We start from the raw sequence: 21,564 nt of genomic DNA on the forward strand, positions 1-21,564 counted from the left end.
GGTGGAGGCTCCTTTGGAAGCTTTTAAGCAGAGGCTGGATGGCCATCTGTTGGGGGTGCTTTGAATGCAATTTCCCTGTATCTTGGCAGGGGGTTGGACTGGATGGCCCACGAGGTCTCTTCCAACTCTATGATTCTATGACTGGAAGGTGAAGGGGAAGGAGTGAGGCAGCAGTAACACCTATGCGCTGCCCTTTTCTTCCCAGGAGTGAAGGCAGTCTTTTCTTCCTACCCCAACTTGACACAGGAGGAGCTGGAATTATTGGGGCAACTGCAGTCATTCCTGACTCTTATGCATATTCAGGTTGCCGGAGTAAACAAACATGACCTTCCCTGAAAGCTCTAGTATTTATCCAGCCCATCCTCTCAAGACTTGTAAGGCTGGAGCAATGCTCTTACTTGGTCCAAAGCGGAAGATTACGTGGCATAGTCATACCTTCTGGTTGAGAGGCAGACGTGCCTGAACAACAGCTTGCAGTGGCCAGGATGCAAGAAAAGGAGGCTTATCTCAGCAGGAGTCAGCCACAGAGAGAGAGTGTAGCCCTTCCTCCAGTTTAGAGTCCTCCCGCCCGCTGTCCAATGTCTCTGACCCTTCAAAGCAGCCAGAATCCCGCGGAATGTCCTCTTTCGATTCATCTTGGGCCAGCTGGACCTCCACACGTCCTCCGTCATCTTCGGCCTCACTGCAGGCTGGAGAGAGAGAGAGAGAGAGAAAGTAGCTGTTATAAAGAAGTCCCACTGCTGGAAAGGGCTAATGCCAGGATACAGAGCATCACACGTCTTGTTATGGCATGAAAAAGGAGCTAGAGGACTGATGCATGTTGTGCCTTCTGGGCAACCTAACAGAAGCAGTGTCTTTTCAGAGTCTTCCCCTTGCACCATGGAAGGAAAAAATGTACAGCTAGCAGGGTAGGCCTTGTTAGGACTTGGAAGCAGGACTTGCCACATGCTATACACTGTGTTTTGGAAGACGGCAATGGCAAACCACCTAAGAAAACTCTGTGGAAATTCCTGCGGTCAGCCTGAGCTGGCCAGTGGCTTGGCAGTCCCCATGTGCATGCACACATCCATTGGCTTGGATCAGACCACATACCTGGCCCGGCATTACTCACTCTGCTTTGTGGGAGCTCCAACAGTCTCTCTCACCATCTGATCATTTCTTAAGGCTCCTTCATATAGGACAAATGTGTTGTCCTATCTGAAGACAAGAAAGGAGATTCCATCTGAACATGAGGAAGAATTTCCTGACTGTGAGAGCCGTTCAGCAGTGGAACTCTCTGCCCCGGAGTGTGGTGGAGGCTCCTTCTTTGGAAGCTTTGAAACAGAGGCTGGATGGCCATCTGTCGGGCATGCCTTGAATGCAAAATATTCCTGCTTCTTGGTAGAATGGGGTTGGACTGGATGGCCCATGAGGTCTCTTCCAACTCTAGGATTCTATGTTCAAAGGTTGCGGCATTTCTTGTTGTATTTTTTAGGTTTTCAAAAAGTATCAAGCCCTTTTGGATTATTTCCTGACAATTCCAGTACCAGTTGCAACATTTTTGTTCCCTCTTTTTTATTCCAAGAATACAAGAATAAAGTTCAGATTCCAAGTCATATTAGTCCTTTTTCTTTCCTTTTTTTTTTTTAAAAAAGGATTATAATGCATCAGTGAGATAGTAAAATGGCATTTTTCTACTATACCCCCCCCCCCCAATGGTGCAGTGGGTTAAACTGCTGAGCTGCTGAACTTGCTGACCAAAAGGTTGGTGGTTCAAATACGGGTAGTGGCATGAGCTCCTGTTGTTAGCCCCAGCTTCTGCCAATCTATCAGTTTGAAAACATGCAAATGTGAGTAGATCAATAGGTACTGCTCTGGCTGGAAGGTAACCGCACTCTATGCAGTCATGCTGGCCACATGACCTTGGAGGTGTCTACAGACAATGCCAGGTCTTTGGATAGAGATAAGCACCACCCCCTATAGTTGGACATGTCTAGATTTAATGTTAGGGGGAACCTTTACCTTTTTACCTCTGTCATATTGTTACTTTCCAATTCATGTCCACAGCTTCCCAGGTTAGAGTCACAAGGATCAGGTAGTGCCTTCAGACTTAATGCCAAGGGAAATCTTTACCTTTACTATGTCGTATAGTAATAGTATAGTAAATATACTATTAGTATAGTAAATATACTAATAGTATATTTACTATACTATTATACTATACTATATACTATACTATACTATATACTATAAATATACTATTATACTATACTATATACTATAGTAAATAGTATAGTAAATATACTATTAACGTATATTTTAATCAGAGGAAATTCGTCTTCCAAACTATAGGATCACCTCAGTAAGCACACTGATTTTAAAAAAGCTTGGAAGAGCCCAAATGTGTCTATTGCAAGAAAAGGCCCCCAAAATGAATGGAATGAGTGTTTACAGAGGTGACAGCAACCAGTGAAACTCAAGGAGCTTTACTGTGTAAAGTCATGTTTCTTTAAACCAGCCTAGAGGAGTGCTTGGTATCTTCCCTGAGTCCCTCCAGAGAGATAGGGCAGAATATAAATACATTATTATTATTATTATTATTATTATTATTATTATTATTTGAAACACAACAAGATGAGTCAACAGCAACAATATCACTCTGCTGGCTGTTGTATTGGATCACACATCGGACACTTCTCAAGTGCCTAGGACTGTGTGATGTATCGGCAAATAATGCAGCAGATCCCAGTAAGGTAGCCTTTTGCAGCTGGCAGATGGTAATTTTGTCAGCGCCGATTGTGTTTAAATGCAGGCCAAGGTCTTTAGGCACTGCACCCAGTGTGCCGATCACCACTGGGACCACCTTTACTGGCTTGTGCCAGAGTCTTTGCAGTTCAATTATTATTATTATTATTATTATTATTATTATTATTATTATTATTATTATTATTTGAAACACAACAGGATGAGTCCACAGCAAACAAGATCACTCTGCTGGCTGTTGTATTGGATCACACGTCGGACACTTCCCAAGTGTCTAGGACTGTGTGATGTATCAGCGAATAATGCGTGCAGATCCCAGTAAGGTGGCCTTTTGCAGCTGGCAGATGGTAATTTTGTCAGCGTCGATTGTGTTTAAGTGCAGGCCAAGGTCTTTAGGCACTGCACCCAGTGTGCCGATCACCACTGGGACCCCCTTGACTGGCTTGTGCCAGAGTCTTTGCAGTTTGATTATTATTATTATTATTATCATCATCATCATCATCATCATCATCATCATCATTATTTCAAACACAACAAGATGAGTCCACAGCAAACAGTATCACTCTGCTGGCTATTGTATTGGATCATATGTCGGACACTTCCTAAGTGTCTAGGACTGTGTGATGTATTGGCGAATAATGCGTGCAGATCCTAGTAAGGTGGCCTTTTGCAGCTGGCAGATGGTAATTTTGCCAGCGCCCATTGTGTTTAAGTGCAGGCCAAGGTCTTTAGGCACTGCACCCAGTGTGCTGATCACCACTGGGACCACCTTTACTGGCTTGTGCCAGAGTCTTTGCAGTTTGATTATTTATTATTATTATTTATTGGTAGAAATGGCAAAGATTCAGCTTGGTATCCTGTATCCAAAGCAGGTACAATTGGCCCTTTGAATTTGCAAATTTGATTAATATGTTCTGTTAAGGAATCTTTTGGTCTTCCAGCACGACTCTGTGGTCTGCTTCTGCCAGAGGTTGACTACGGAGTTGTGTTGGAGAACCTAGAGATTTCTAAACTAGTGTTTTCCTCAGTCAAAAAAACAAAAGCGTTTTTTAATTTGCATTTCCCCCACTGCTGCAAGGGTCCTGTACTCCTAACCCTAGTGAATGTGGAGGATGACCGTCCTACTGCGCAAAGGAGGGGAAGCATCTGGGTATTTCTGGACTGCTTACTGTCATAATCCAGCAGTAGGTCTGCTGCCGTAAGCAGCTTGACCCGGTGCTGTGGGTCAGTGATGTTCAGCTCATTCAGGTGCGTCTCTTGCAGCTCCTTGAAGTCCTCCAGAGTCTGATAGCCGTTTAGCAGCAAGGTGGAGGTGTGTTCCTGAAATGGGGTGAAGAAGAGAAATAAGTGACAGTAATGTCCTGGTCAGAGCTGATTATGCAAACCGATTTGTCCCAATATAGAATGGATGCATTCATGAGCTGCAGTTCTGACTAGTCAACTTTTGCAAAAGTATATACGCCATCCCCAAACTCAGGGCTAGTTTCATCCTCAAAACTCGGGTGACACAGTGAGTTAAACCCTTGTGCTGGCAGGACTGAAGACCAACAGGTTGGAGGTTCGTATCTCGGAGAGAGAGCGGATGAGCTCCCTCTGTCAGCTCCAGCTGCCCATGCGGGGACATGAAAGAAGCCTCCCACAAGGATGGTCAAACATCAAAATATCCGAGCGTCCCCTGGGCAATGTCCTTGCAGATGGCCAGTTCTCTCACAACAGAAGCGACTTGCAGTTTCTCAAGTTGCTCCCGATACAAAAAAAATCTCCTTGAATTTAGGAATGCTGATGGGAGAATTGCTCCCCTTGTGCCTTAGTACGGGCCTAGTAATGTGGTTGATAGGAGTTACTTTTCAATATCTGGATGTACCTGTTTGGCCACTTCTGCTTGACTGAAATGATGGGGGCGAATAAATGTTGCTAATGGTAGGACTGGATATGTTTAATTGTAAGACTCGATATACTCGGTAGTCTTTAAAGGAGACCCAACAGGGAATGCAGCAAATACCAGACTTTTGTGATGCCTTAAAGACTAACAAATACATTATGTAACAAGCCTTGTTAATGCCACCACTTTGTTTATCACATATCTAGTATTTTTAAAGCCTAGGCAGCATTTCCAGTTTAGCTTTCAGCTTGTGTGACACAATGCGGGCTTGGTTTTTTTTCCACCCATGTCAGGAGCAACTTGAGAAACTGCAAGTTGCTTCTGGTGTGAGAGAATTGGCAGTCTGTAAGTATGTTGCCCAGGATGTTTTACCATCCTGTGGGAAGCTTCTCTCATGTCCCTGCATGAGAAGCTGGAGCTGACAGACAGGAGCTCACCCCGCTCCCCAGATTCGAGTCATTTCAGTCAGCAGTCCTGCCAGCAAAAGGATTTAACCCATTGCGCCACTGGGACCTCCAGTGTGGGTGTGGACGTTGGGCAAACACCTGTCCTCATTGCCTATATTTGCTTACATTGATTTGTCTGGAGCTGTACTTTTTGCATAATGTCTCTTTCATTTGCCAAATAATGGAAATTACACATATGGAAATTTAGACTGAGCTTTAGTAGAGGACCATTTAATATCATAGTATGGTTATTAGTCTTTTAAGGTGACACTAACTTCTTCCTTTCACAGAAGAGAAAATGGGAAAGAGTTTCAATACAGTTTATTTGAATTGGAAACTTAAGGAAAGTTTTCCCCCTTATCAAATTAGGGCACAAAATGGGCACAGCATGGAGTTGCTGCTGTGTGCCATCTCTGAAAATTAAACTCTCTTCAATGAAGTTGGAGGCTCTAAATGGGCAGAGAGCTCACATCTCTGAGCCACTGACTGCATTCCTCTTTATCTTTTCAATATTACAGATGTTTGACAGTCACTGTTTGTTTTCTGTTACTTAACATGTTTGTTTGTTTCTTGCTGGTTTGGGACTAGAGAGAGAATTGAGCTTCGTATTAAGGGCAGCCTTGTAGAAGAGGAGAATGAGTGCCTCTCATGAAAGGCACTAAAAACAGCATTTCTCAACAGGGGGGTCAGGACTCATGGGGGTGTCAGAGGGGTCGCCAAAGACCATCAGAAAACAGTATTTTCTGTTGGTCATGGGAGTTCTGTGTGGGAAGTTTGGCCCAATTCTCTTGTTGGTGGGGTTTAGAATGCCCATTTGATTGTAGGTGAACTATAAATCCCAGCAATTACAACTTCCAAATGTCAAGATCTATTTTCCCCAAACTCCACCAGTGTTTGCATTTGGGCATATTGAGTATTTGTGCCAAATTTGGACCAGATCCATCATCATTTGAGTCCGCAGTGCTCTCTGGATGTAGGTGAACTACAATTCCAAAACTCAAGGTCAATGCCTAACAAATCTTTCCCGTATTTTCTGTTGGTCATGGGAGTTCTGTGTGCCAAGTTTGGTTCAATTCCAACATTAGTGGAGTTCGGAATACTCTTTGATTGTAGGTGAACTATAAATCCCAGGAACTACAACTCCCAAATGACAAAATCAATCCCACCTCAACCCCACCAGGTGAACTGCAACTCCAAAACTCAAGGTCAATGCGAAACAATCCTTTCCCGTATTTTCTGTTGGTCATGGGAGTTCTGTGTACCAAGTTTGGTTCAATTCCAAAGTTGGTGCAGTTCAGAATGCTCTTTGATGGTAGGTGAACTATAAATCCCAGCAACTACAACTCCCAAATGTCTAGGTCTGTTCTCCCCAAACTCCACCAGTGCTTACATTTGGGCATATTGAGTATTCATGCCAAGTTCGGACCAGATCCATCATCATTTGAGTCCACAGTGCTCTCTGGATGTAGGTGAATTACAATTCCAAAACTCAAGGTCAATGCCCAACATACTGTTTTTCATGGGAGTTCTGTGTGCCAAGTTTGGTTCAATTCCAATGTTGGTGGAGTTCAGAATGCTCTTTGATGGTAGGTGAACTATCAATCCCAGCAACTACAACTTCCAAATGTCAAGGTCTATTTTCCCCAAACTCCACCAGTGTTTACATTTGGACATATTGAGTATTCATGCCAATTTTAGTCCAGATCCATCATCATTTGAGTCCACAGTGCTCTCTGGATGTAGGTGAACTACAATTCCAAAACTCAAGGTCAATGCCCAACAAACCGTTCCTGTACTTTCTGTTAGTCATGGGAGTTCTGGGTGCCAAGTTTGGTTCAATAGGTCATCTGAGTCCCTCTACGGAGGTAGAGAAGATCGGGGTATAAAAGTTTTAAATAAATAATAAATAATTCCACCATTGTTGGAGCTCAGCTATGCTCTTTGATTGTAGGTGAACTATAAATCCCAGCAACTACAACTTCCAAATGACAAAATCAATCCCAAACCCAAACCCCACCAATATTCAGATTTGGATGTATTGGGTATTTGTGCCAAATTTGGTCCAGTGAATGAAAATATATCCTTCATATCAGGTATTTCCATCACGATTCATAACAATAGCAACATTACAGTTATAAAGGAACAATGAAAATAATATTATGGTTGGGTGTCACCACAATATGAGGAACTGTATTAAGAAGGTTAGGAAGGTTGAGAACCACTGCACTAGAAGACTGCAGGTTGCTATATCCAGAGTCATACTGTTGGTCTATCTTGTTTAGTATTGTCTGTGGGCAGTCACCCTCCAGATGTGGGTGCACGATGACTGTTGGCAGACTGGCTGGAGGAGATGGGGATTTGGATCCAACAACATCTAGAGGCCCATAAGTTACAAAAAGTGAACTGACCAATAGTGATGCTCCAGAATTTGAGTCTACAGAGCTTTCCTTGCACTTGCAAGAGATTCCAAAGACTGAAATGCAGACTTTCTGCATCCCAGCCAAGTCAATCCACTCAATACCCCCCTCCCCAAGTAACAGCACTAAGATGATATGTTTCTCACCTCAAGATTCATGCGCTCCAGCAGTTCGTGCAGGGTTTTGGGCTTGGGCCTTTTGCTCCTGGTGCTGCGCGGACAGCTCTTTGTCACTGGTGCCTGCTCTTCTGGGATGACGTCCACGTAGATGAACTTGAAGGAGCCCACTTTGTTGTTCAGAAGGCCAGTCCAGGTGCCCACGGGGGGCTTTGCAATGATCTGGATCATGTCCCCTTTCTAGGCCAGATGCAAAAATATGACATTTTTATGTGGTTTCCCTTTCAGCTGTTTGTCCTCCTAATAAAACACAATTTGAATACTTGGTCCTGCAATATTTCGTATTGATTTGAGCCTGGTCTTGGAGGAGATGGGCAAGTCAGAGGTTGGGAAAGATATTTTGCAGGATGACAAATCTCCAAACCACTCTTAGATTTCTCTGGTGGGGGAAGTAATGGAAAGACATGGGAGGCCTGGTGACTGAGGCAGCCATGATAAAAACATATTCTATCATTGTTTGAGTTGCCCTCAGTTAAATGGGGAAGAAAGCCATTTGATTTCTATTTCCTGCACCTTTAGCATGGGTCTAAATTTTGGGGGAGGAACCTGTGGTGTTCCAACTATTTTGGATTTCAGTTCCCAAAAGCCTCTGTTAGCATGGTCTGGAACAGCGTATCTCAACCTGGTGGTCGGGACTCCTGGTGGGGTCGCAAGGGGGTGTTGGAGGATCGCCAAAGACCATGAGGAAATACAGTATTTTCTGTTGGTCATGGAGATTCTCTGTGGGAAGTTTGGCCCAATTCTATCTTTGGTGGGGTTCAGAATAATATCTGATTGTAGGTGAACTATAAATCTCAGTAACTACAACTCCCAAATGTCAAGGCCTATTTTCCCCAAACTCCACTAGTGCTCACATTTGGGTATATTGAGTATTTCTGCCATGTTTGGGCTAGATCTATCATTGTTTGAGTCCACAGTGCTCTCTGAATGGAGGTGAACTACAACTCCAGAACTCAAGGTCAATGCCACCAACCCCTTCCAGTATTTTCTGCTGGTCATGGGAGTTCTGTGTGCCAAGTTTGGTTCGATTCCATTGTTAGTGGAGTTCAGAATGCTCTTTGTTTGTAAGTAAACTTTGATTGTAGTTGACATATCACTCCGAGCAACTACAACTCCCAAATGTTAAGGGCTATTTTCTCCAAACTCCACCAGCGTTTACATTTGGGTATATTGAGTATTTGTGACAAGTTTGGTCCGAATCCATCATTGTTTCAGTCCACAGTGCTCTCTGGATGTAGGTGAACTACATCTCCCAAACTCAAGGTCAGTGCCCACCAAACCCTTCCAGTGTTTCCTCTCAGTCATGGGAGTTCTGTGTGCCAAGTTTGGTTCAATTCCATCGCTGATGGAGTTCAGAATGCTCTTTGATGGTAAGTGAACTATAAATCCCAGCAACTAGAACTCCAAAATGACAAAATGAATCCCCCCAACCAGGCATGTAGCTGGGGGGGGGGGGGGGCTTTGGGGGCTTCACCCCCCCCTCGAAATTCTCATGATGGTCTGTGAAAAGGCCTTACTGGTACATTATTTAAACTGTTATGTTTATTCATATTATGATCTGATCACCATGCTCAATATATCTCATATGCATTGGGGTATTGGGGTAATGATACAAAAGGTTTGTATCAAACTCACCCCCCCCCCCCACGAATCAAAATCCTAGCTACGGGCATATCGGGTATTTGTGCCAAATTTCATCCAGTGAATGAAAATACATCCTGCAGATCAGATATTTACATTATGATTCATAACAGTAGCAAAATTACGTTTATGAAGTTGCAACAAAAGTAATGTTATGGTTGGGGGTCACCACCACATGAGGAACTGTATTAAGGGGTCATTGAGAACCCCTGGTCTAGAACTGCATGACCAGGCTCTGGAACTTCCAAGATAGTGGCCCCTGTGCAAAGGAGCTTTTGATATCCAAATATTCAATGGCTCTTGTAGCAGTCAAAGGACAAGCCCATATCATCACACAACCAGCAAGGAATGGACATTTGGCCATTTATTTATTTACTTTATTTACTTTATTTGTATACCGCTCTTGCACAGGGGCCACTATTAAATCTGCTTTCTATTTTTTGTGCTTATGGATGACACTTTGGTTTTGCAATTGCCTCCCTTATGGAACTTCACAAGGAGCCCAGATACCGTCTTTATACTTCCGGTGTTTTTCCACTCTCTACCTTTTGACTTCTGTTGAGGAGAGCCCTCAGGGCCCTCCATCTGGAAGCAGCCCAAAGGAGTTGCGTTACTCACCTGCAGCTTCAGGGAGTCTTTGTCATATGGGCTGGGAACGAAGTCTGTATGAACTCTGGCTCTTCCACAAAAGGGGCCACTGTATGGTGGCTCACTGGGCTCGTCCCCCTTCTTGTTGTGGGTACTCTCCATCAGTCTGGGACTGCATGTGTCACTCTCTGCTTAGACATAATAAATTGCATGATCGAAATCCCACTGTAGTCATCTCAAAGGTGAAATTGCTAACTCTCCAAAAGTTGATAGTCTGCAAACTTAGCTAGTGATGAAAATTGCAGAGAATCAGAGGTGCCAATTCCTCATCTGGACTTGAGAGAAGAGGATGCTGAACTCTTGATGAGTTACCAAATTGCAGACATTTAGGGGTCAAAGTAAAAGTTCCACCTTTTACACCCTATAGGACCAAGAGGTTCCTCAAGTGCTAAGGAAAATGAACCCTCTTTTTACCAATGTAGACTAATACATTAATATTATAATAATATTATAATACTAATAATATTGGTAAGACTTTTACCAATAGTGGAACGACCAAGGCAGTGACATCTCCGGCCCATCCCCTGATTGGATATCAGCCAGCACGCCAATGACTTAAATCAAGAAATAGTTTTCTAAGATCTACAGAGACACTCGCTGGAACACCTCAGCAAGCGAGAGCCCAAAAGCGGCAGGCTCAAACCCAGAACCTCAATCAATGGCTGATACCGAATGAGAGACTCCATCCTGGGGCACACAGAAAACTGGGCAACTTGGAAGGCACTAAACAGACTATGCTCTGGCACCACGAGATGCAGAGCCAACCTTAAGAAATGGGGCCACAAAGGAGAGTCCATGACATGTGAGTGTGGAGAAGAGTGGACCACAGACCACCTATTATACCCAACCTGAGCCCTGCCACATGCACAATGGAGGATCTTCTTAGAGCAACACCAGAGGCACTCCAAGGGACCAGCTACTGGTCAAATGACATTTAATAGGATGCCAAGTTTGCAAACTTTGTGGGTGTGTTTTTTAATGCAAAACAACTGTTTGGTTCGCTCCTGACACGATAAATAAATAAATACCAATGTAGACTACTGTTGCTCCAGTGTAATGTGGAGAAAATCCAGTGTGACCCTCCAAATGTTGAAGGACTCCTACACTCGCTAATTAGGGTTTTTATTCATATCAGGAGTGACTTGAGAAACTGCAAGTCACTTCTGGTGTGAGACAACTGGCCATTTTCAAGGACATTGCCCAGGGGACACCCAGATGTTTTACCATCCTGTGGGAGGCTTCTCTCATGCCCCAGCGTGAGAAGCTGGAGCTGACATACAGGAGCTCCCCGCTCCCGGATTCAAACTGCCGACATTTTAGTCAGTAGTTCTGCTGGCACAAGGGTTTAACCAATTGTGCCACCAGGTGCTCCCTTGAAGAGACATAATCAGGTTGGCCAAAGGAAAGAAAAGATATAGTCTAGCAACATTTGCACAGCCATTGGTCCCCCAAAACCTAAGTCAATACAAACAAACCTTTGCTTTTTATATACTGTTGAGATTTGAAGTCTATCAAATGCTTTCCCAACTGTCCTTGTTGGTAGAAAGCTAACTTGTCAAGGAGAAAGCCAAATGCAGATCAGAAAACAAACAGGTCAGGGATTTGCAATTGGGAGTTTTGAAGCTGTGCTGCAGAGTTATCATTTCCGAATTGGAACCTAGTAAGGTTACTGGGTTGTTGTGAGTTTTCTGGGCTGTATGGTCATGTTCCAGAAGCATTCTCTCCTGACGTTTCACCTGCATCTGTGGCATGCAACCTCTGAGGATGCCTGCCATAGATGCAGGCGAAACCTCAGGAGATAATGCTTCTGGAACATGGCCAGACAGCTCGGAAAACTCACAACAACCCAGTGATTCTGTCCATGAAAGCCTTCGACAATACTACTAATGTAAGTTTTTGGGTTGCAGCCCTTAGAATTCCCTAGCCAATATTGGTGATATTATCGAGGGGATTCTGGGACTTGCATTCCAAGATTCTGTGTATCCATTGCCTTATTTAACCTTCAGAGGAGAAGGACAAACGCACCAGTTGGGGTCCGTGGGCTGCTGGTTTCTGGAAAAATAGGGGCTTCACCCTCAATAGGGCTGTTGATGGGCGAGGATGCAGCAATATTATTTTCAGGACCGCCCTGCAACAGGAAAATGTGTTAGTTGTAAGGCTCCCCTTACTTTTAGCTACAAATTAAAACATTTATTTCCTTTTATGTTTTTATTTTAGTAGCTAAAAGTATGTTTATTTAGAGTAAGCGATGTAAAGAACTTTAAGCTTTGACATTGTATACAAATACTGTAAACAAATCCTGTATTTCTCGGTGACTACAGAGCCCCTGGTGGTGCAGCAGGTTAAACTGCTGAGCTGCTGAACTTGGTGACTGAAAGGCCAGTGGTTTGAATCTGGGGAGTGAGGTGAGCTCCTGCTGTTAGCCCCAGCTTCTGCCAACCTAGCAGTTCGAAAACATGCAAATGTGAGTAGATCAATAGGTACCACTGTGGCGAGAAGGTAATGTTGCTCCATGCAGTCATGCCGGCCACATGACCTAGGAGGTGTCTACAGACAACGCCGGCTCTTTGGCTTAGAAATGGAGACGAACACCACCACCCCCCAGAGTTGGACACGACTGAACTTTCAATGGGTAGTGCTCCAGCGGGAAGGTAATGGTGCTCCATGCATCCATGCTGGCCACATGACCTTGGAGGTGTCTATGGACAACGCCAGCTCTTTGGCTTAGAAATGGAGATAAACACCACCACCCCCCAGAGTCGGACATGACTGGACTTTCAATGGGTACTGCTCCGGCAGGAAGGTAATGGTGCTCTACGCAGTCATGCTGGCCATATGACCTTGGAGGTGTCTATGGACAACGCTGGCTCTTTGGCTTAGAAATGGAGACAAACACCACCACCCCCAGAGTCGGACACGACTGGACTTTCAATGGTTACTGCTCCGGCGGGAAGGTAACGGTGCTCTATGCAGTCATGCCGGCCACATGGCCTTAGAGGTGTCTACAGACAACGGCGGCTCTTTGGCTTAGAAATGGAGACGAACACCACCACCCCCAGAGTCGGACCCGACTGGACTTTCAATGGGTACTGCTCCGGCGGGAAGGTAATGGTGCTCCATGCAGTCATGCTGGCCACATGACCTTGGAGGTGTCTACGGACAACGGCGGCTCTTTGGCTTAGAAATGGAGACGAACACCACCACCCCCAGAGTCGGACCCGACTGGACTTTCAATGGGTACTGCTCCGGTGGGAAGGTAATGGTGCTCCATGCAGTCATGCTGGCCACATGACCTTGGAGGTGTCTATGGACAACGCCGGCTCTTTGGCTTAGAAATGGAGACGAACACCACCACCCCCAGAGTCGGACATGACTGGACTTTCAATGGGTACTGATCCGGCGGGAAGGTAATGGTGCTCTATGCAGTCATGCTGGCCACATGACCTTGGAGGTGTCTATGGACAACGCCGGCTCTTTGGCTTAGAAATGGAGAAGAACACCACCACCCCACGGACTGGACTTAATGTCAGGGGAAAACCTTTATCTTACCTTAGGGAGTATACTAAGTGTCATGGACAGCCATATTTGTGTTCTGAATAGGAAGGATAGCAAGTGGTCCTGGCTGCTATTAGACTCAAAAGGAAAGCTGCCAGTGTATTCTAACCAGGGCTAAAAGGTTTTTGTTGGCACCCTGAAGTAAAGGGTTAAATAAGGATGGAGAACGGGGACTACTCAGGGAGGAGTGACCCATAGAGGCCACCTCCCCTTACCTTCCCACCTGAGACCAGGAGCGGACACAACCACATCCCTCACCTGCTCGGACAGCGCTTTGGCGGCTGCCTTGCCCATCTTCCTGTTCATGGTACGAGAGATGGCAGCTCTCCATCTCTTGCCCAACTTCAAGGTACTGCTTTGGCCGGGGTCATCTGGGCTGGGCAGCGAGTTTGCCTGGTTGCCTTCAGGGATCTGCACAAAGAAGCAATGCATTTGACCCTCTGGAAAGGAGAAGTGGGTGCTCCATGTTGGAGAAACCAATTGGGGAAAACCAAGAGTAGTGATAGTTTCCATTCATGGTCATCTCTTCCCAGCTTGAGCGTTCCTTATTACAAAATCCCAAATACTCCAAAATCCAAAACTCTCCACACTTCTGGCTATGTAACTGACTTGGGAATAGTAGGGCAGCGTCAATGGACGGTAAGAGGTGCATTGGACCAGGGCAGGTGTACAAGTGACCACACATGAGTAGAGCTGGATGCTTGGGTTTGCATTATTAGACCCCACTGAATCGAAAAGATTTTGCGGACCTCATCACACTAGAGCAGTGGTTCTCAACCTTTCTAATGCTGCAACCCCTTAATACAGTCCCTCATGTTGTGGCGACTCCCAACCATAACATTATTTTTGCTGCTACTTCACAACTACAATTTTGCTACTGTTATGAATCATAATATAAATATCTGATATGCAGGATGTATTTTCATTCACTGGACCACATTTGGCACAAATACGTGATATGCCCCAATTTGAATACTGGTGGGGTTGGGAGGGGATTGATGTTGTCATTTGGGAGTTGTAGTTGCTGGGATTTACAGTTTACCTACAATCAAAGAGCATTATGAACTCCAACAATGGAATTGAACCAATCTTGCCACACAGAACTCCCTTGACTAACAGAAAATACTGGAAGGGTTTGGTGGGCATTTACCTTGAGGTTTGGAGTTGTAGTTCACCTACATCCAGAGAGCACTATGGACTCACACAATGATGGCTCTTGCCATTAATACTCAACATGCCCAATGTGAATAAACACTGGTGGAGTTTGGAGAAAATAGACATTGGCATTTGAGGGTTGTAGTTGCTGGGATTTATAGTTCACCTACAATAAAAAATCATTCTGATTCCCACCAATGATAGAATTGGGCCAAACTTCCCACATGGAACTCCTATGACCAACAGAAAATACTACGTTTTTGGATGGTCTTTGGCGACCCCTCTGAAACCCCCTTGTGACACCCCCCCCCCAGGGGTCCCGACCCCCAGGTTGAGAACTACTGCACTAGAGAATGAATCCACTTTAAATCCGGTTGCTGCCTCCTGCAGAATTCTGGGATTTGCAGTTTAGGGAGGAGCCTTTAACAGTCTCACTAAACTACAAACCCCAGAATTCTGCAAGAGGCAGAAACTGGATTTAAAGTGGATTCATTCTCTAGTGTGATGAAGGAAGTCCATGCCCACTCACAATTCCATTGATTTGGAAATAGCCCCAGGCTTCACGGCCAACTCACCTCCTCTTCCAGGCTGAATTCCTTTTCACTGGGCAGAGGGGAACTGGGTTTGGACTTTGCAAAGTCCTTGAAGCTGCTGGAGCGCTGCAGAGTCAACTGATGGAAGAAAGAAGAGATCAGCGTGGGTTCCACAGTGATGCAAGTGGCAGGAAAACATAACAAAGATGCACACCCGGTGACTTCACAACCATGGGATAGAGAAGCCGCTATTCATTCCTAAATTTGGTTTAGCATCTGACTTATAATTTTGTGTGTGTGTGTCAGGAGCGACTTGAGAAAATGCAAGTCGCTTCTGGTGTGAGAGAATTGGCTCTTAATGAGACATGCCTCATTATCACGGGGTGACTGCGCCCTACACCACTGGAGAAATTACACTGTCTAGCCAGTAGCGCACCCCCTGACATCCGCTGGGAAGTAGCAACCAATAGTTGAAGGACCAAGGCAGTGACATCTCCAGCTCATTCCCTGTTTGGATATCAGCCAGCACGTCAACGACTTAAATCACAAAATAGTTTTCTAAGATCTAAAGAGACACTCACTGGAATACCCCAGCAAGCGAGAGTCCAAAAGTGGCAGGCTCAAACTCAGAACCTCAATCAATGGCTGATACCAAATGAGAGACTCCCCCTGGGCACACAGAAAACTGGGCGACTTGGAAAGCGCTGAACAGACTGCGCTCTGGCACCACGAGATGCAGAGCCAACTTCAGAAATGGGGCTACAAAGTGGAGTCCACGACATGTGAGTGTGGAGAAGAGCAGACTACAGACCACCTGCTGCAATGCAACCTGAGCCCTGCCACCTGCACAATGGAGGACCTTCTTGCGGCAACACCAGAGGCACTCCAAGTGGCCAGATACGGGTCGAAGGACATTTAATTAACTACCAAGCTTGCAAATTTTGTGTTTTGTCTGTCTGTTTGTTTGTTTGTTTGTTTGTTTTGTTAAAAATGTAATACAAATGTCTGGCTGCTGATGACATGATAAATAAATAAATAGGAGCCATGGTGGCACAATGGGCTAAACCCTTGTGCGGGCTGAACTGCTGACCTGAAGCAGGCGCAATTGGTGGGGATGACGGAGAGGGCCTTCTCCATTATTGCCCCCCCCCCCCCCCCCCCGACTCTGGAACTCACTCCCCAAGCATATCAGACAAGCCCCCACATTGGCAGTCTTTAGGAGGAGCTTGAAAACGTAGCTATTCCAGTGTGCCTTCCCTGAATAAAGGAAACAATCCCCTGCAAAATACCCTGAGAAGCACTTTAATTACCTGTTGGGTTGTTCTCTACTTTTGGTTTAAAACCCTCCTACTAGAGACATCCTCTGTTCATGTCCAGCATCTATTTTTAAAGTTTTAACTATTACATCTGGCCCAGCCATAGGTTTTTAAATTCTTGTGTGTTATTGCCTAACTGTGAGTTATATTAACTGTATTGTTTATTTTTGTTTATTGCTTGTTGTTTTTATTATTGCTTGTTGTTTTTGATGTGTTGTTGGGCTTGGCCTCATGTAAGCCGCTCCGAGTCCCTTGGGGAGATGGTGGCAGGGTATAAATAAAGTTTTATTATTATTATTATTTATTCAAATCAGCGAGATGGATTGAGTTCCCTCTGTCAGCTCTAGCTTCCCATGCAGGGACATGAGAGAAGCCACCCACAGGATGGTAACACATCCGGGCATCCTCTGAGCAACGTCCTTGAAGACGGCCTATTCTCTCACACCAGAAGCAACTTGCAGTATGTTCCCAAGCTGCTTCTGATACGATAAACAAAACAAAAATCTATATGCACATTTTACCGTATATACTTGAGTATAAGCCAACCCGAATATAAGCCGAGGCACCTAATTTTACCACAAAGAACTGGGAAAACGTATTGACTCGAGTATAAGCCGAGGTTGAGAAATGCAGCAGTTACAGATAAATTTCAAAATAAAAATAGATATCAATAAAATTACATTAATTGAGGCATCAGTAGGTTAAATGTTTTTGAATATTTACATAAAACTGTAATTTAAGATAAGACTGTCCAACTCTGATTAAATCATTATTCTAATCTTCAGTGTAAATGTGCTTATGTATCCCTCCAATAATAATAGAGTAAAATAATAACAATAATAATAATAATAATGAAATCCAGCATATATACCACATTTGCTGTGTCATTTGCTGTGTCATATAGGATAATAATAATAATAATAATAATAGAGTAAAATAATGAAAATGCAATAACAGTAATAACAGAGTAAAATTAAAGTAAATTAATAAATGTAATAATAAAATAAATAAATAATAATACTAGCAATAAATAGAGTAAAATAATAAATGTAATAAAATAATAATGCTGTAGAGTAAAATAATGTAAATATAATAATAATAATAATTTGTTGTTGTTCATTCGTTCAGTCGTCTCCGACTCTTCGTGACCTCATGGACCAGCCCACGCCAGAGCTCCCTGTCGGCCGTGGCCACCCCCAACTCCTTCAAGGTCAGTCCAGTCACTTCAAGGATGCCATCCATCCATCTTGCCCTTGGTCGGCCCCTCTTCCTTTTGCCTTCCACTTTCCCCAGCATCATTGTCTTCTCCAGGCTTTGCTGTCTCCTCATGATGTGGCCAAAGTACTTCAACTTTGTCTCTAGTCTCCTTCCCTCCAATAAGCGGTCGGGCTTTATTTCCTGGAGGATGGACTGGTTGGATCTTCTCGCAGTCCAAGGCACTCTCAGCACTTTCCTCCAACACCACAGCTCAAAAGCATCGATCTTCCTTCACTCAGCCTTCCCTAAGGTCCAGCCCTCCCATCCGTATGTGACTACAGGGAATACCATGGCTTTGACTAGGCAATGGATCTTTGTTGCCAGTGTGATGTCTCTACTCTTTACTATTTTATCGAGATTGGACATTGCTCTCCTCCCAAGAAGTAAGCGTCTTCTGATTTCCTGGCCACAGTCTGCGTCTGCAGTCATCTTTGCACCTAGAAATACAAACTCTGTCACGGCCTCCACATTTTCTCTCTCTATTTTCCAGTTGTCAATCATTCTTGTTGCCATAATCTTGGTTTTTTTGACGTTTAGCTGCAACCCGGCTTTTGCGCTTTCTTCCTTCACCTTGATTAGAAGGCTCCTCAGCTCCTCCTCGCTTTCGGCCATCAGAGTGGTGTCATCTGCATATCTGAGGTTGTTAATGTTTCTTCCAGCCATTTTCACCCCAGCTTTGCATTCGTCAAGCCCCGCACATCGCATGATGTGTTCTGCATACAAGTTACAAAGGTTGGGTGAGAGTATGCAGCCTTGCCGTACGCCTTTCCCAATCTTGAACCCGTCTGTTGTTCCGTGGTCAGTTCTTACTGTTGCTCATTGGACTTTGTACAGATTCCTCAGGAGAGAGACAAGGGGGCTTGGGATGCCCATCCCATCAAGAACGTGCCACAATAATTAATATATTAAAATAATTCATGTAATAAAATGATACTAATAACAAAGTAAAGTAATAAATAACCTTGACTCGAGTATAAGCCGAGGGGAACCTTTTCAGCCTAAAAAGGGGGCTGAAAATCTAGGCTTATACTCGAGTATATATAGTATGTAAATTGCACTCCTTTTCAACTTTTTCTTTAATGGCCATTGTAGGTCTAAGTGTGAAGTCGGCTCAGAAGTCGGCTCATACACCTTGTCATCCTCGATCAGTGTGCATCTCACTGCCACCCCTCCTTTTTGTAAGGTTGCCCCAAATCAACACTTTAGAAGATGCTGTGGATCTCTGTGCCAAGCAGAGGAAGTGGGTTAGCTTGCCATGTGACTAGAAACTGCATCGCTCTTGAAGCCGAAACACCTGGCAGAGAGGCAAAGGCTGGGGGCAGGGAGAGGCTTCCGGGCGTCTCGGTAAAGCGACGGAAAAACCAGTGAGTGTGCAGTGTGCATCTATTTCAGGTCTGGAAATGCAAATGCATGTAAACCCAGACTGCACACCCCAGTGCAAGCAAGGCTGAGGCAGCAGCAGCATTTGCAGGATAGTGTTGCAGGCATTTTGCATTGTTCACACTTCACAACAAAAGCTGGCCACATGCAAAGGCCAATTGAGAAGCCTTCCCTCTTTCTCGGGGGAAACAGGAACCAGACCTCAGCATGCGTACGTGTACAGTCATTTCTTTGCGGTAGGCCGTGGCCACACTTCTCGGGGCTGGTTTCAGCTCAGTCTGGCTGCCACTTCTGCAACTCTGCAAAGGAGGTTGATTTAAAGGGCCCCAGGGCCAAAAGGAAGGCAGGCAATGGCAGCCACTGGGTTGTTGTAGGTTTTTGCGTGCTATATGGCTATGTTCTAGAAGCATTCTCTCCTGACGTTTTGCCTGCATCTATGGCAAGCATCCTCAGTTTGGGTCCAAGCCTTTCTGCGTGACATAACCAAGAAGTGGTTCCTGGCAGCTTTGTTGTGCCACAAGAGAAAAGATGGAGGAAAATGTGTGTATGGAAGGGCTGATGCTATCCCAAAAGGGATTGAAATAGCACACATATAAACACACATACTTGAAAAAATTTGGACTGAATATCCCCACTAGGGATACAAATATTTGAAATAAATAAATAAATAATAGCGTTGCTGGCTCAGATCTCAGATCATCCTCCGATCATTCTAGCACCCTAAAGTAACTTTTCCAAGCTGTGCCCTTACATACATTGAAGGAGTCTCCTGGTGGCACATTTTTTTTATTTATTTCCAGTATTTATATACCGCCTTTCTCACCCCTGGGGGGACTCAAAGCGGTTTAAACCCTTGTGCCAGCTGGACTGCTGATTGACAGGTCAGCAGTTCCAGTCTGGGGAGAGCAGGGTGAGCTCCCTCTGTCAGCTCCAGCTCCCCAAGCGGGGACATGAGAGAAACCTCCCACAAGGATGGTAAAACATCAAAACATCCAGATGTCCCCTGAGCAACGTCCTTGCAGACGGCCAATTCTCTCACACCAGAAGCGACTTGCAGTTTCTCAAGTAGCTCCTGACATGGGAAAAAACATACATTGAATACAACTTTGCCATGTTAACAAATAGGCTTTCAGTTGGAGACATGGCTCAAGTCAAGGAGTGTAGAGCATCCTGTTCCATCTAAAGACTCCAAACACATATGCAAACACTGCACCTAACTTGGACCCTGATGATGATAATGATAATAATAATAAACTTTACTTATACCCCATCACCATCTCTTCAAAGGGGACTCGGGGCGGCTAACATGAGGCCAAGCCCAAAGATACAACACAGCAAAATGAAATACAAAGTTACATCACAAAAGAATACATAAATTAATAAAATAAGATAAACAGTGCAAAATAACATAATAAAAGTAGAAACACAATGGGCGGGCCAAATGCACCAGAAAAAATGATAAAACCCTGGATGAGGTAGGAGTAAAAAGTGAATTTGTGCCAGAGGAGCTCAAAGAGGCCGGACAGTAGTGAGGTTAGGTCTTCATTAAGGATGGGGGAAAGTGCATCATGAGGACAACACTGTAGGAGATGGATCAGACAGAAATGGGATGTATGGTCACTCCAATCCAGGCATGTAGCCGGGGGGGGGGGGGGGGGGCTTGAGGGGCTTCAGCCCCCCCCCCCCCCGAAATTCTCATGGTGGTTCGCGAAAAGGCCTTACTGGTGTATTATTTAAACTGTTATGTTTATTCATATCATGATCTGATCACCACACTCAATATATCCCATATGCATGGGGGTATTGGGGTAATGATACAAAAGGTTTGCTAGGCTAGACCCTCTTTCACTCAGACTCAGCCCCCCCCCGAAACTCAGCCCCCCGAACCCCCCCCCCCCCCCGAATCGAAATCCTGGCTACGGGCCTGCTCCAATCCAAAGGCACATTGGAAGAGCCAAGAGCATCTTCATCCTCCATCACACCACAGGATAGCAGGTTGGTCTTGGGAAGGTCTAAGAGCTTCCCTTTCCAACAGAGAAGAACAACCAGAGGTCCTACCACCAATATAGTACTGAAAACGACTCATCTGAAGCGACCGCCTCAATCTCCTTATGGCAAGGCAAGCTCTGGGTGCTGAAAGGCATTGAGTTCCTCCTGGCGCCTGTTCTCCATACATACCTTCCTCTTTTGTGGTGGGTCTTTCTCGCTGGCGTTGGATGGCTTCCTCCGCAGCATGGTGCTCCCTCCAGAGCCGGCCAAGGAATGGCCTGGACAAGAGCAAGGCTGGCTCAGAGGTGGCGGGCAGGGGCACGAAGCAGCACCCGCCGAGGCCAGGAAGTCTGCAGGAAATCACTGCATCACAAGGGGCCCCTTTTCCCAGCAATGGGGCCTCCAGAAAGAGCAGAAGCGGGGCCCA

The 21,564-nt window shown here is 45.0% G+C and overlaps 1 protein-coding gene across 1 annotated transcript; it reads right to left on the minus strand.

The window, feature by feature from the left end:
• Window positions 1–396: 396 nt before the first annotated feature.
• Window positions 397–21,564, minus strand: SASH3 (SAM and SH3 domain containing 3). Its single transcript, XM_060756332.2, has 8 exons — window positions 21,327–21,564; window positions 15,238–15,333; window positions 13,766–13,918; window positions 11,978–12,080; window positions 9,923–10,080; window positions 7,634–7,843; window positions 3,912–4,062; window positions 397–689 (listed from the first exon to the last, which is right to left on the minus strand). The coding sequence occupies exons 1-8, from the start codon at window positions 21,381–21,383 to the stop codon at window positions 508–510; spliced, it is 1,110 nt and encodes a 369-aa protein (XP_060612315.2). The 5' UTR covers window positions 21,384–21,564; the 3' UTR covers window positions 397–507.

Source organism: Anolis sagrei, chromosome 10 (genome assembly GCF_037176765.1).
Source record: "Anolis sagrei isolate rAnoSag1 chromosome 10, rAnoSag1.mat, whole genome shotgun sequence".
Taxonomy (NCBI): domain Eukaryota; kingdom Metazoa; phylum Chordata; class Lepidosauria; order Squamata; family Dactyloidae; genus Anolis; species Anolis sagrei.

Coding starts and splice junctions, on each gene's coding strand:
- SASH3 (XM_060756332.2), bottom strand. CDS start 21,383: ATGCTGCGGAGGAAGCCATCCAACGCCAGCGAGAAAGACCCACCACAA. Junction 13,919..15,237: donor AATTCAGCCTGGAAGAGGAG/GTGAGTTGGCCG, acceptor TTCTTTGTGCAG/ATCCCTGAAGGCAACCAGGC. Junction 7,844..9,922: donor AAGACTCCCTGAAGCTGCAG/GTGAGTAACGCA, acceptor CATCTGGCCTAG/AAAGGGGACATGATCCAGAT.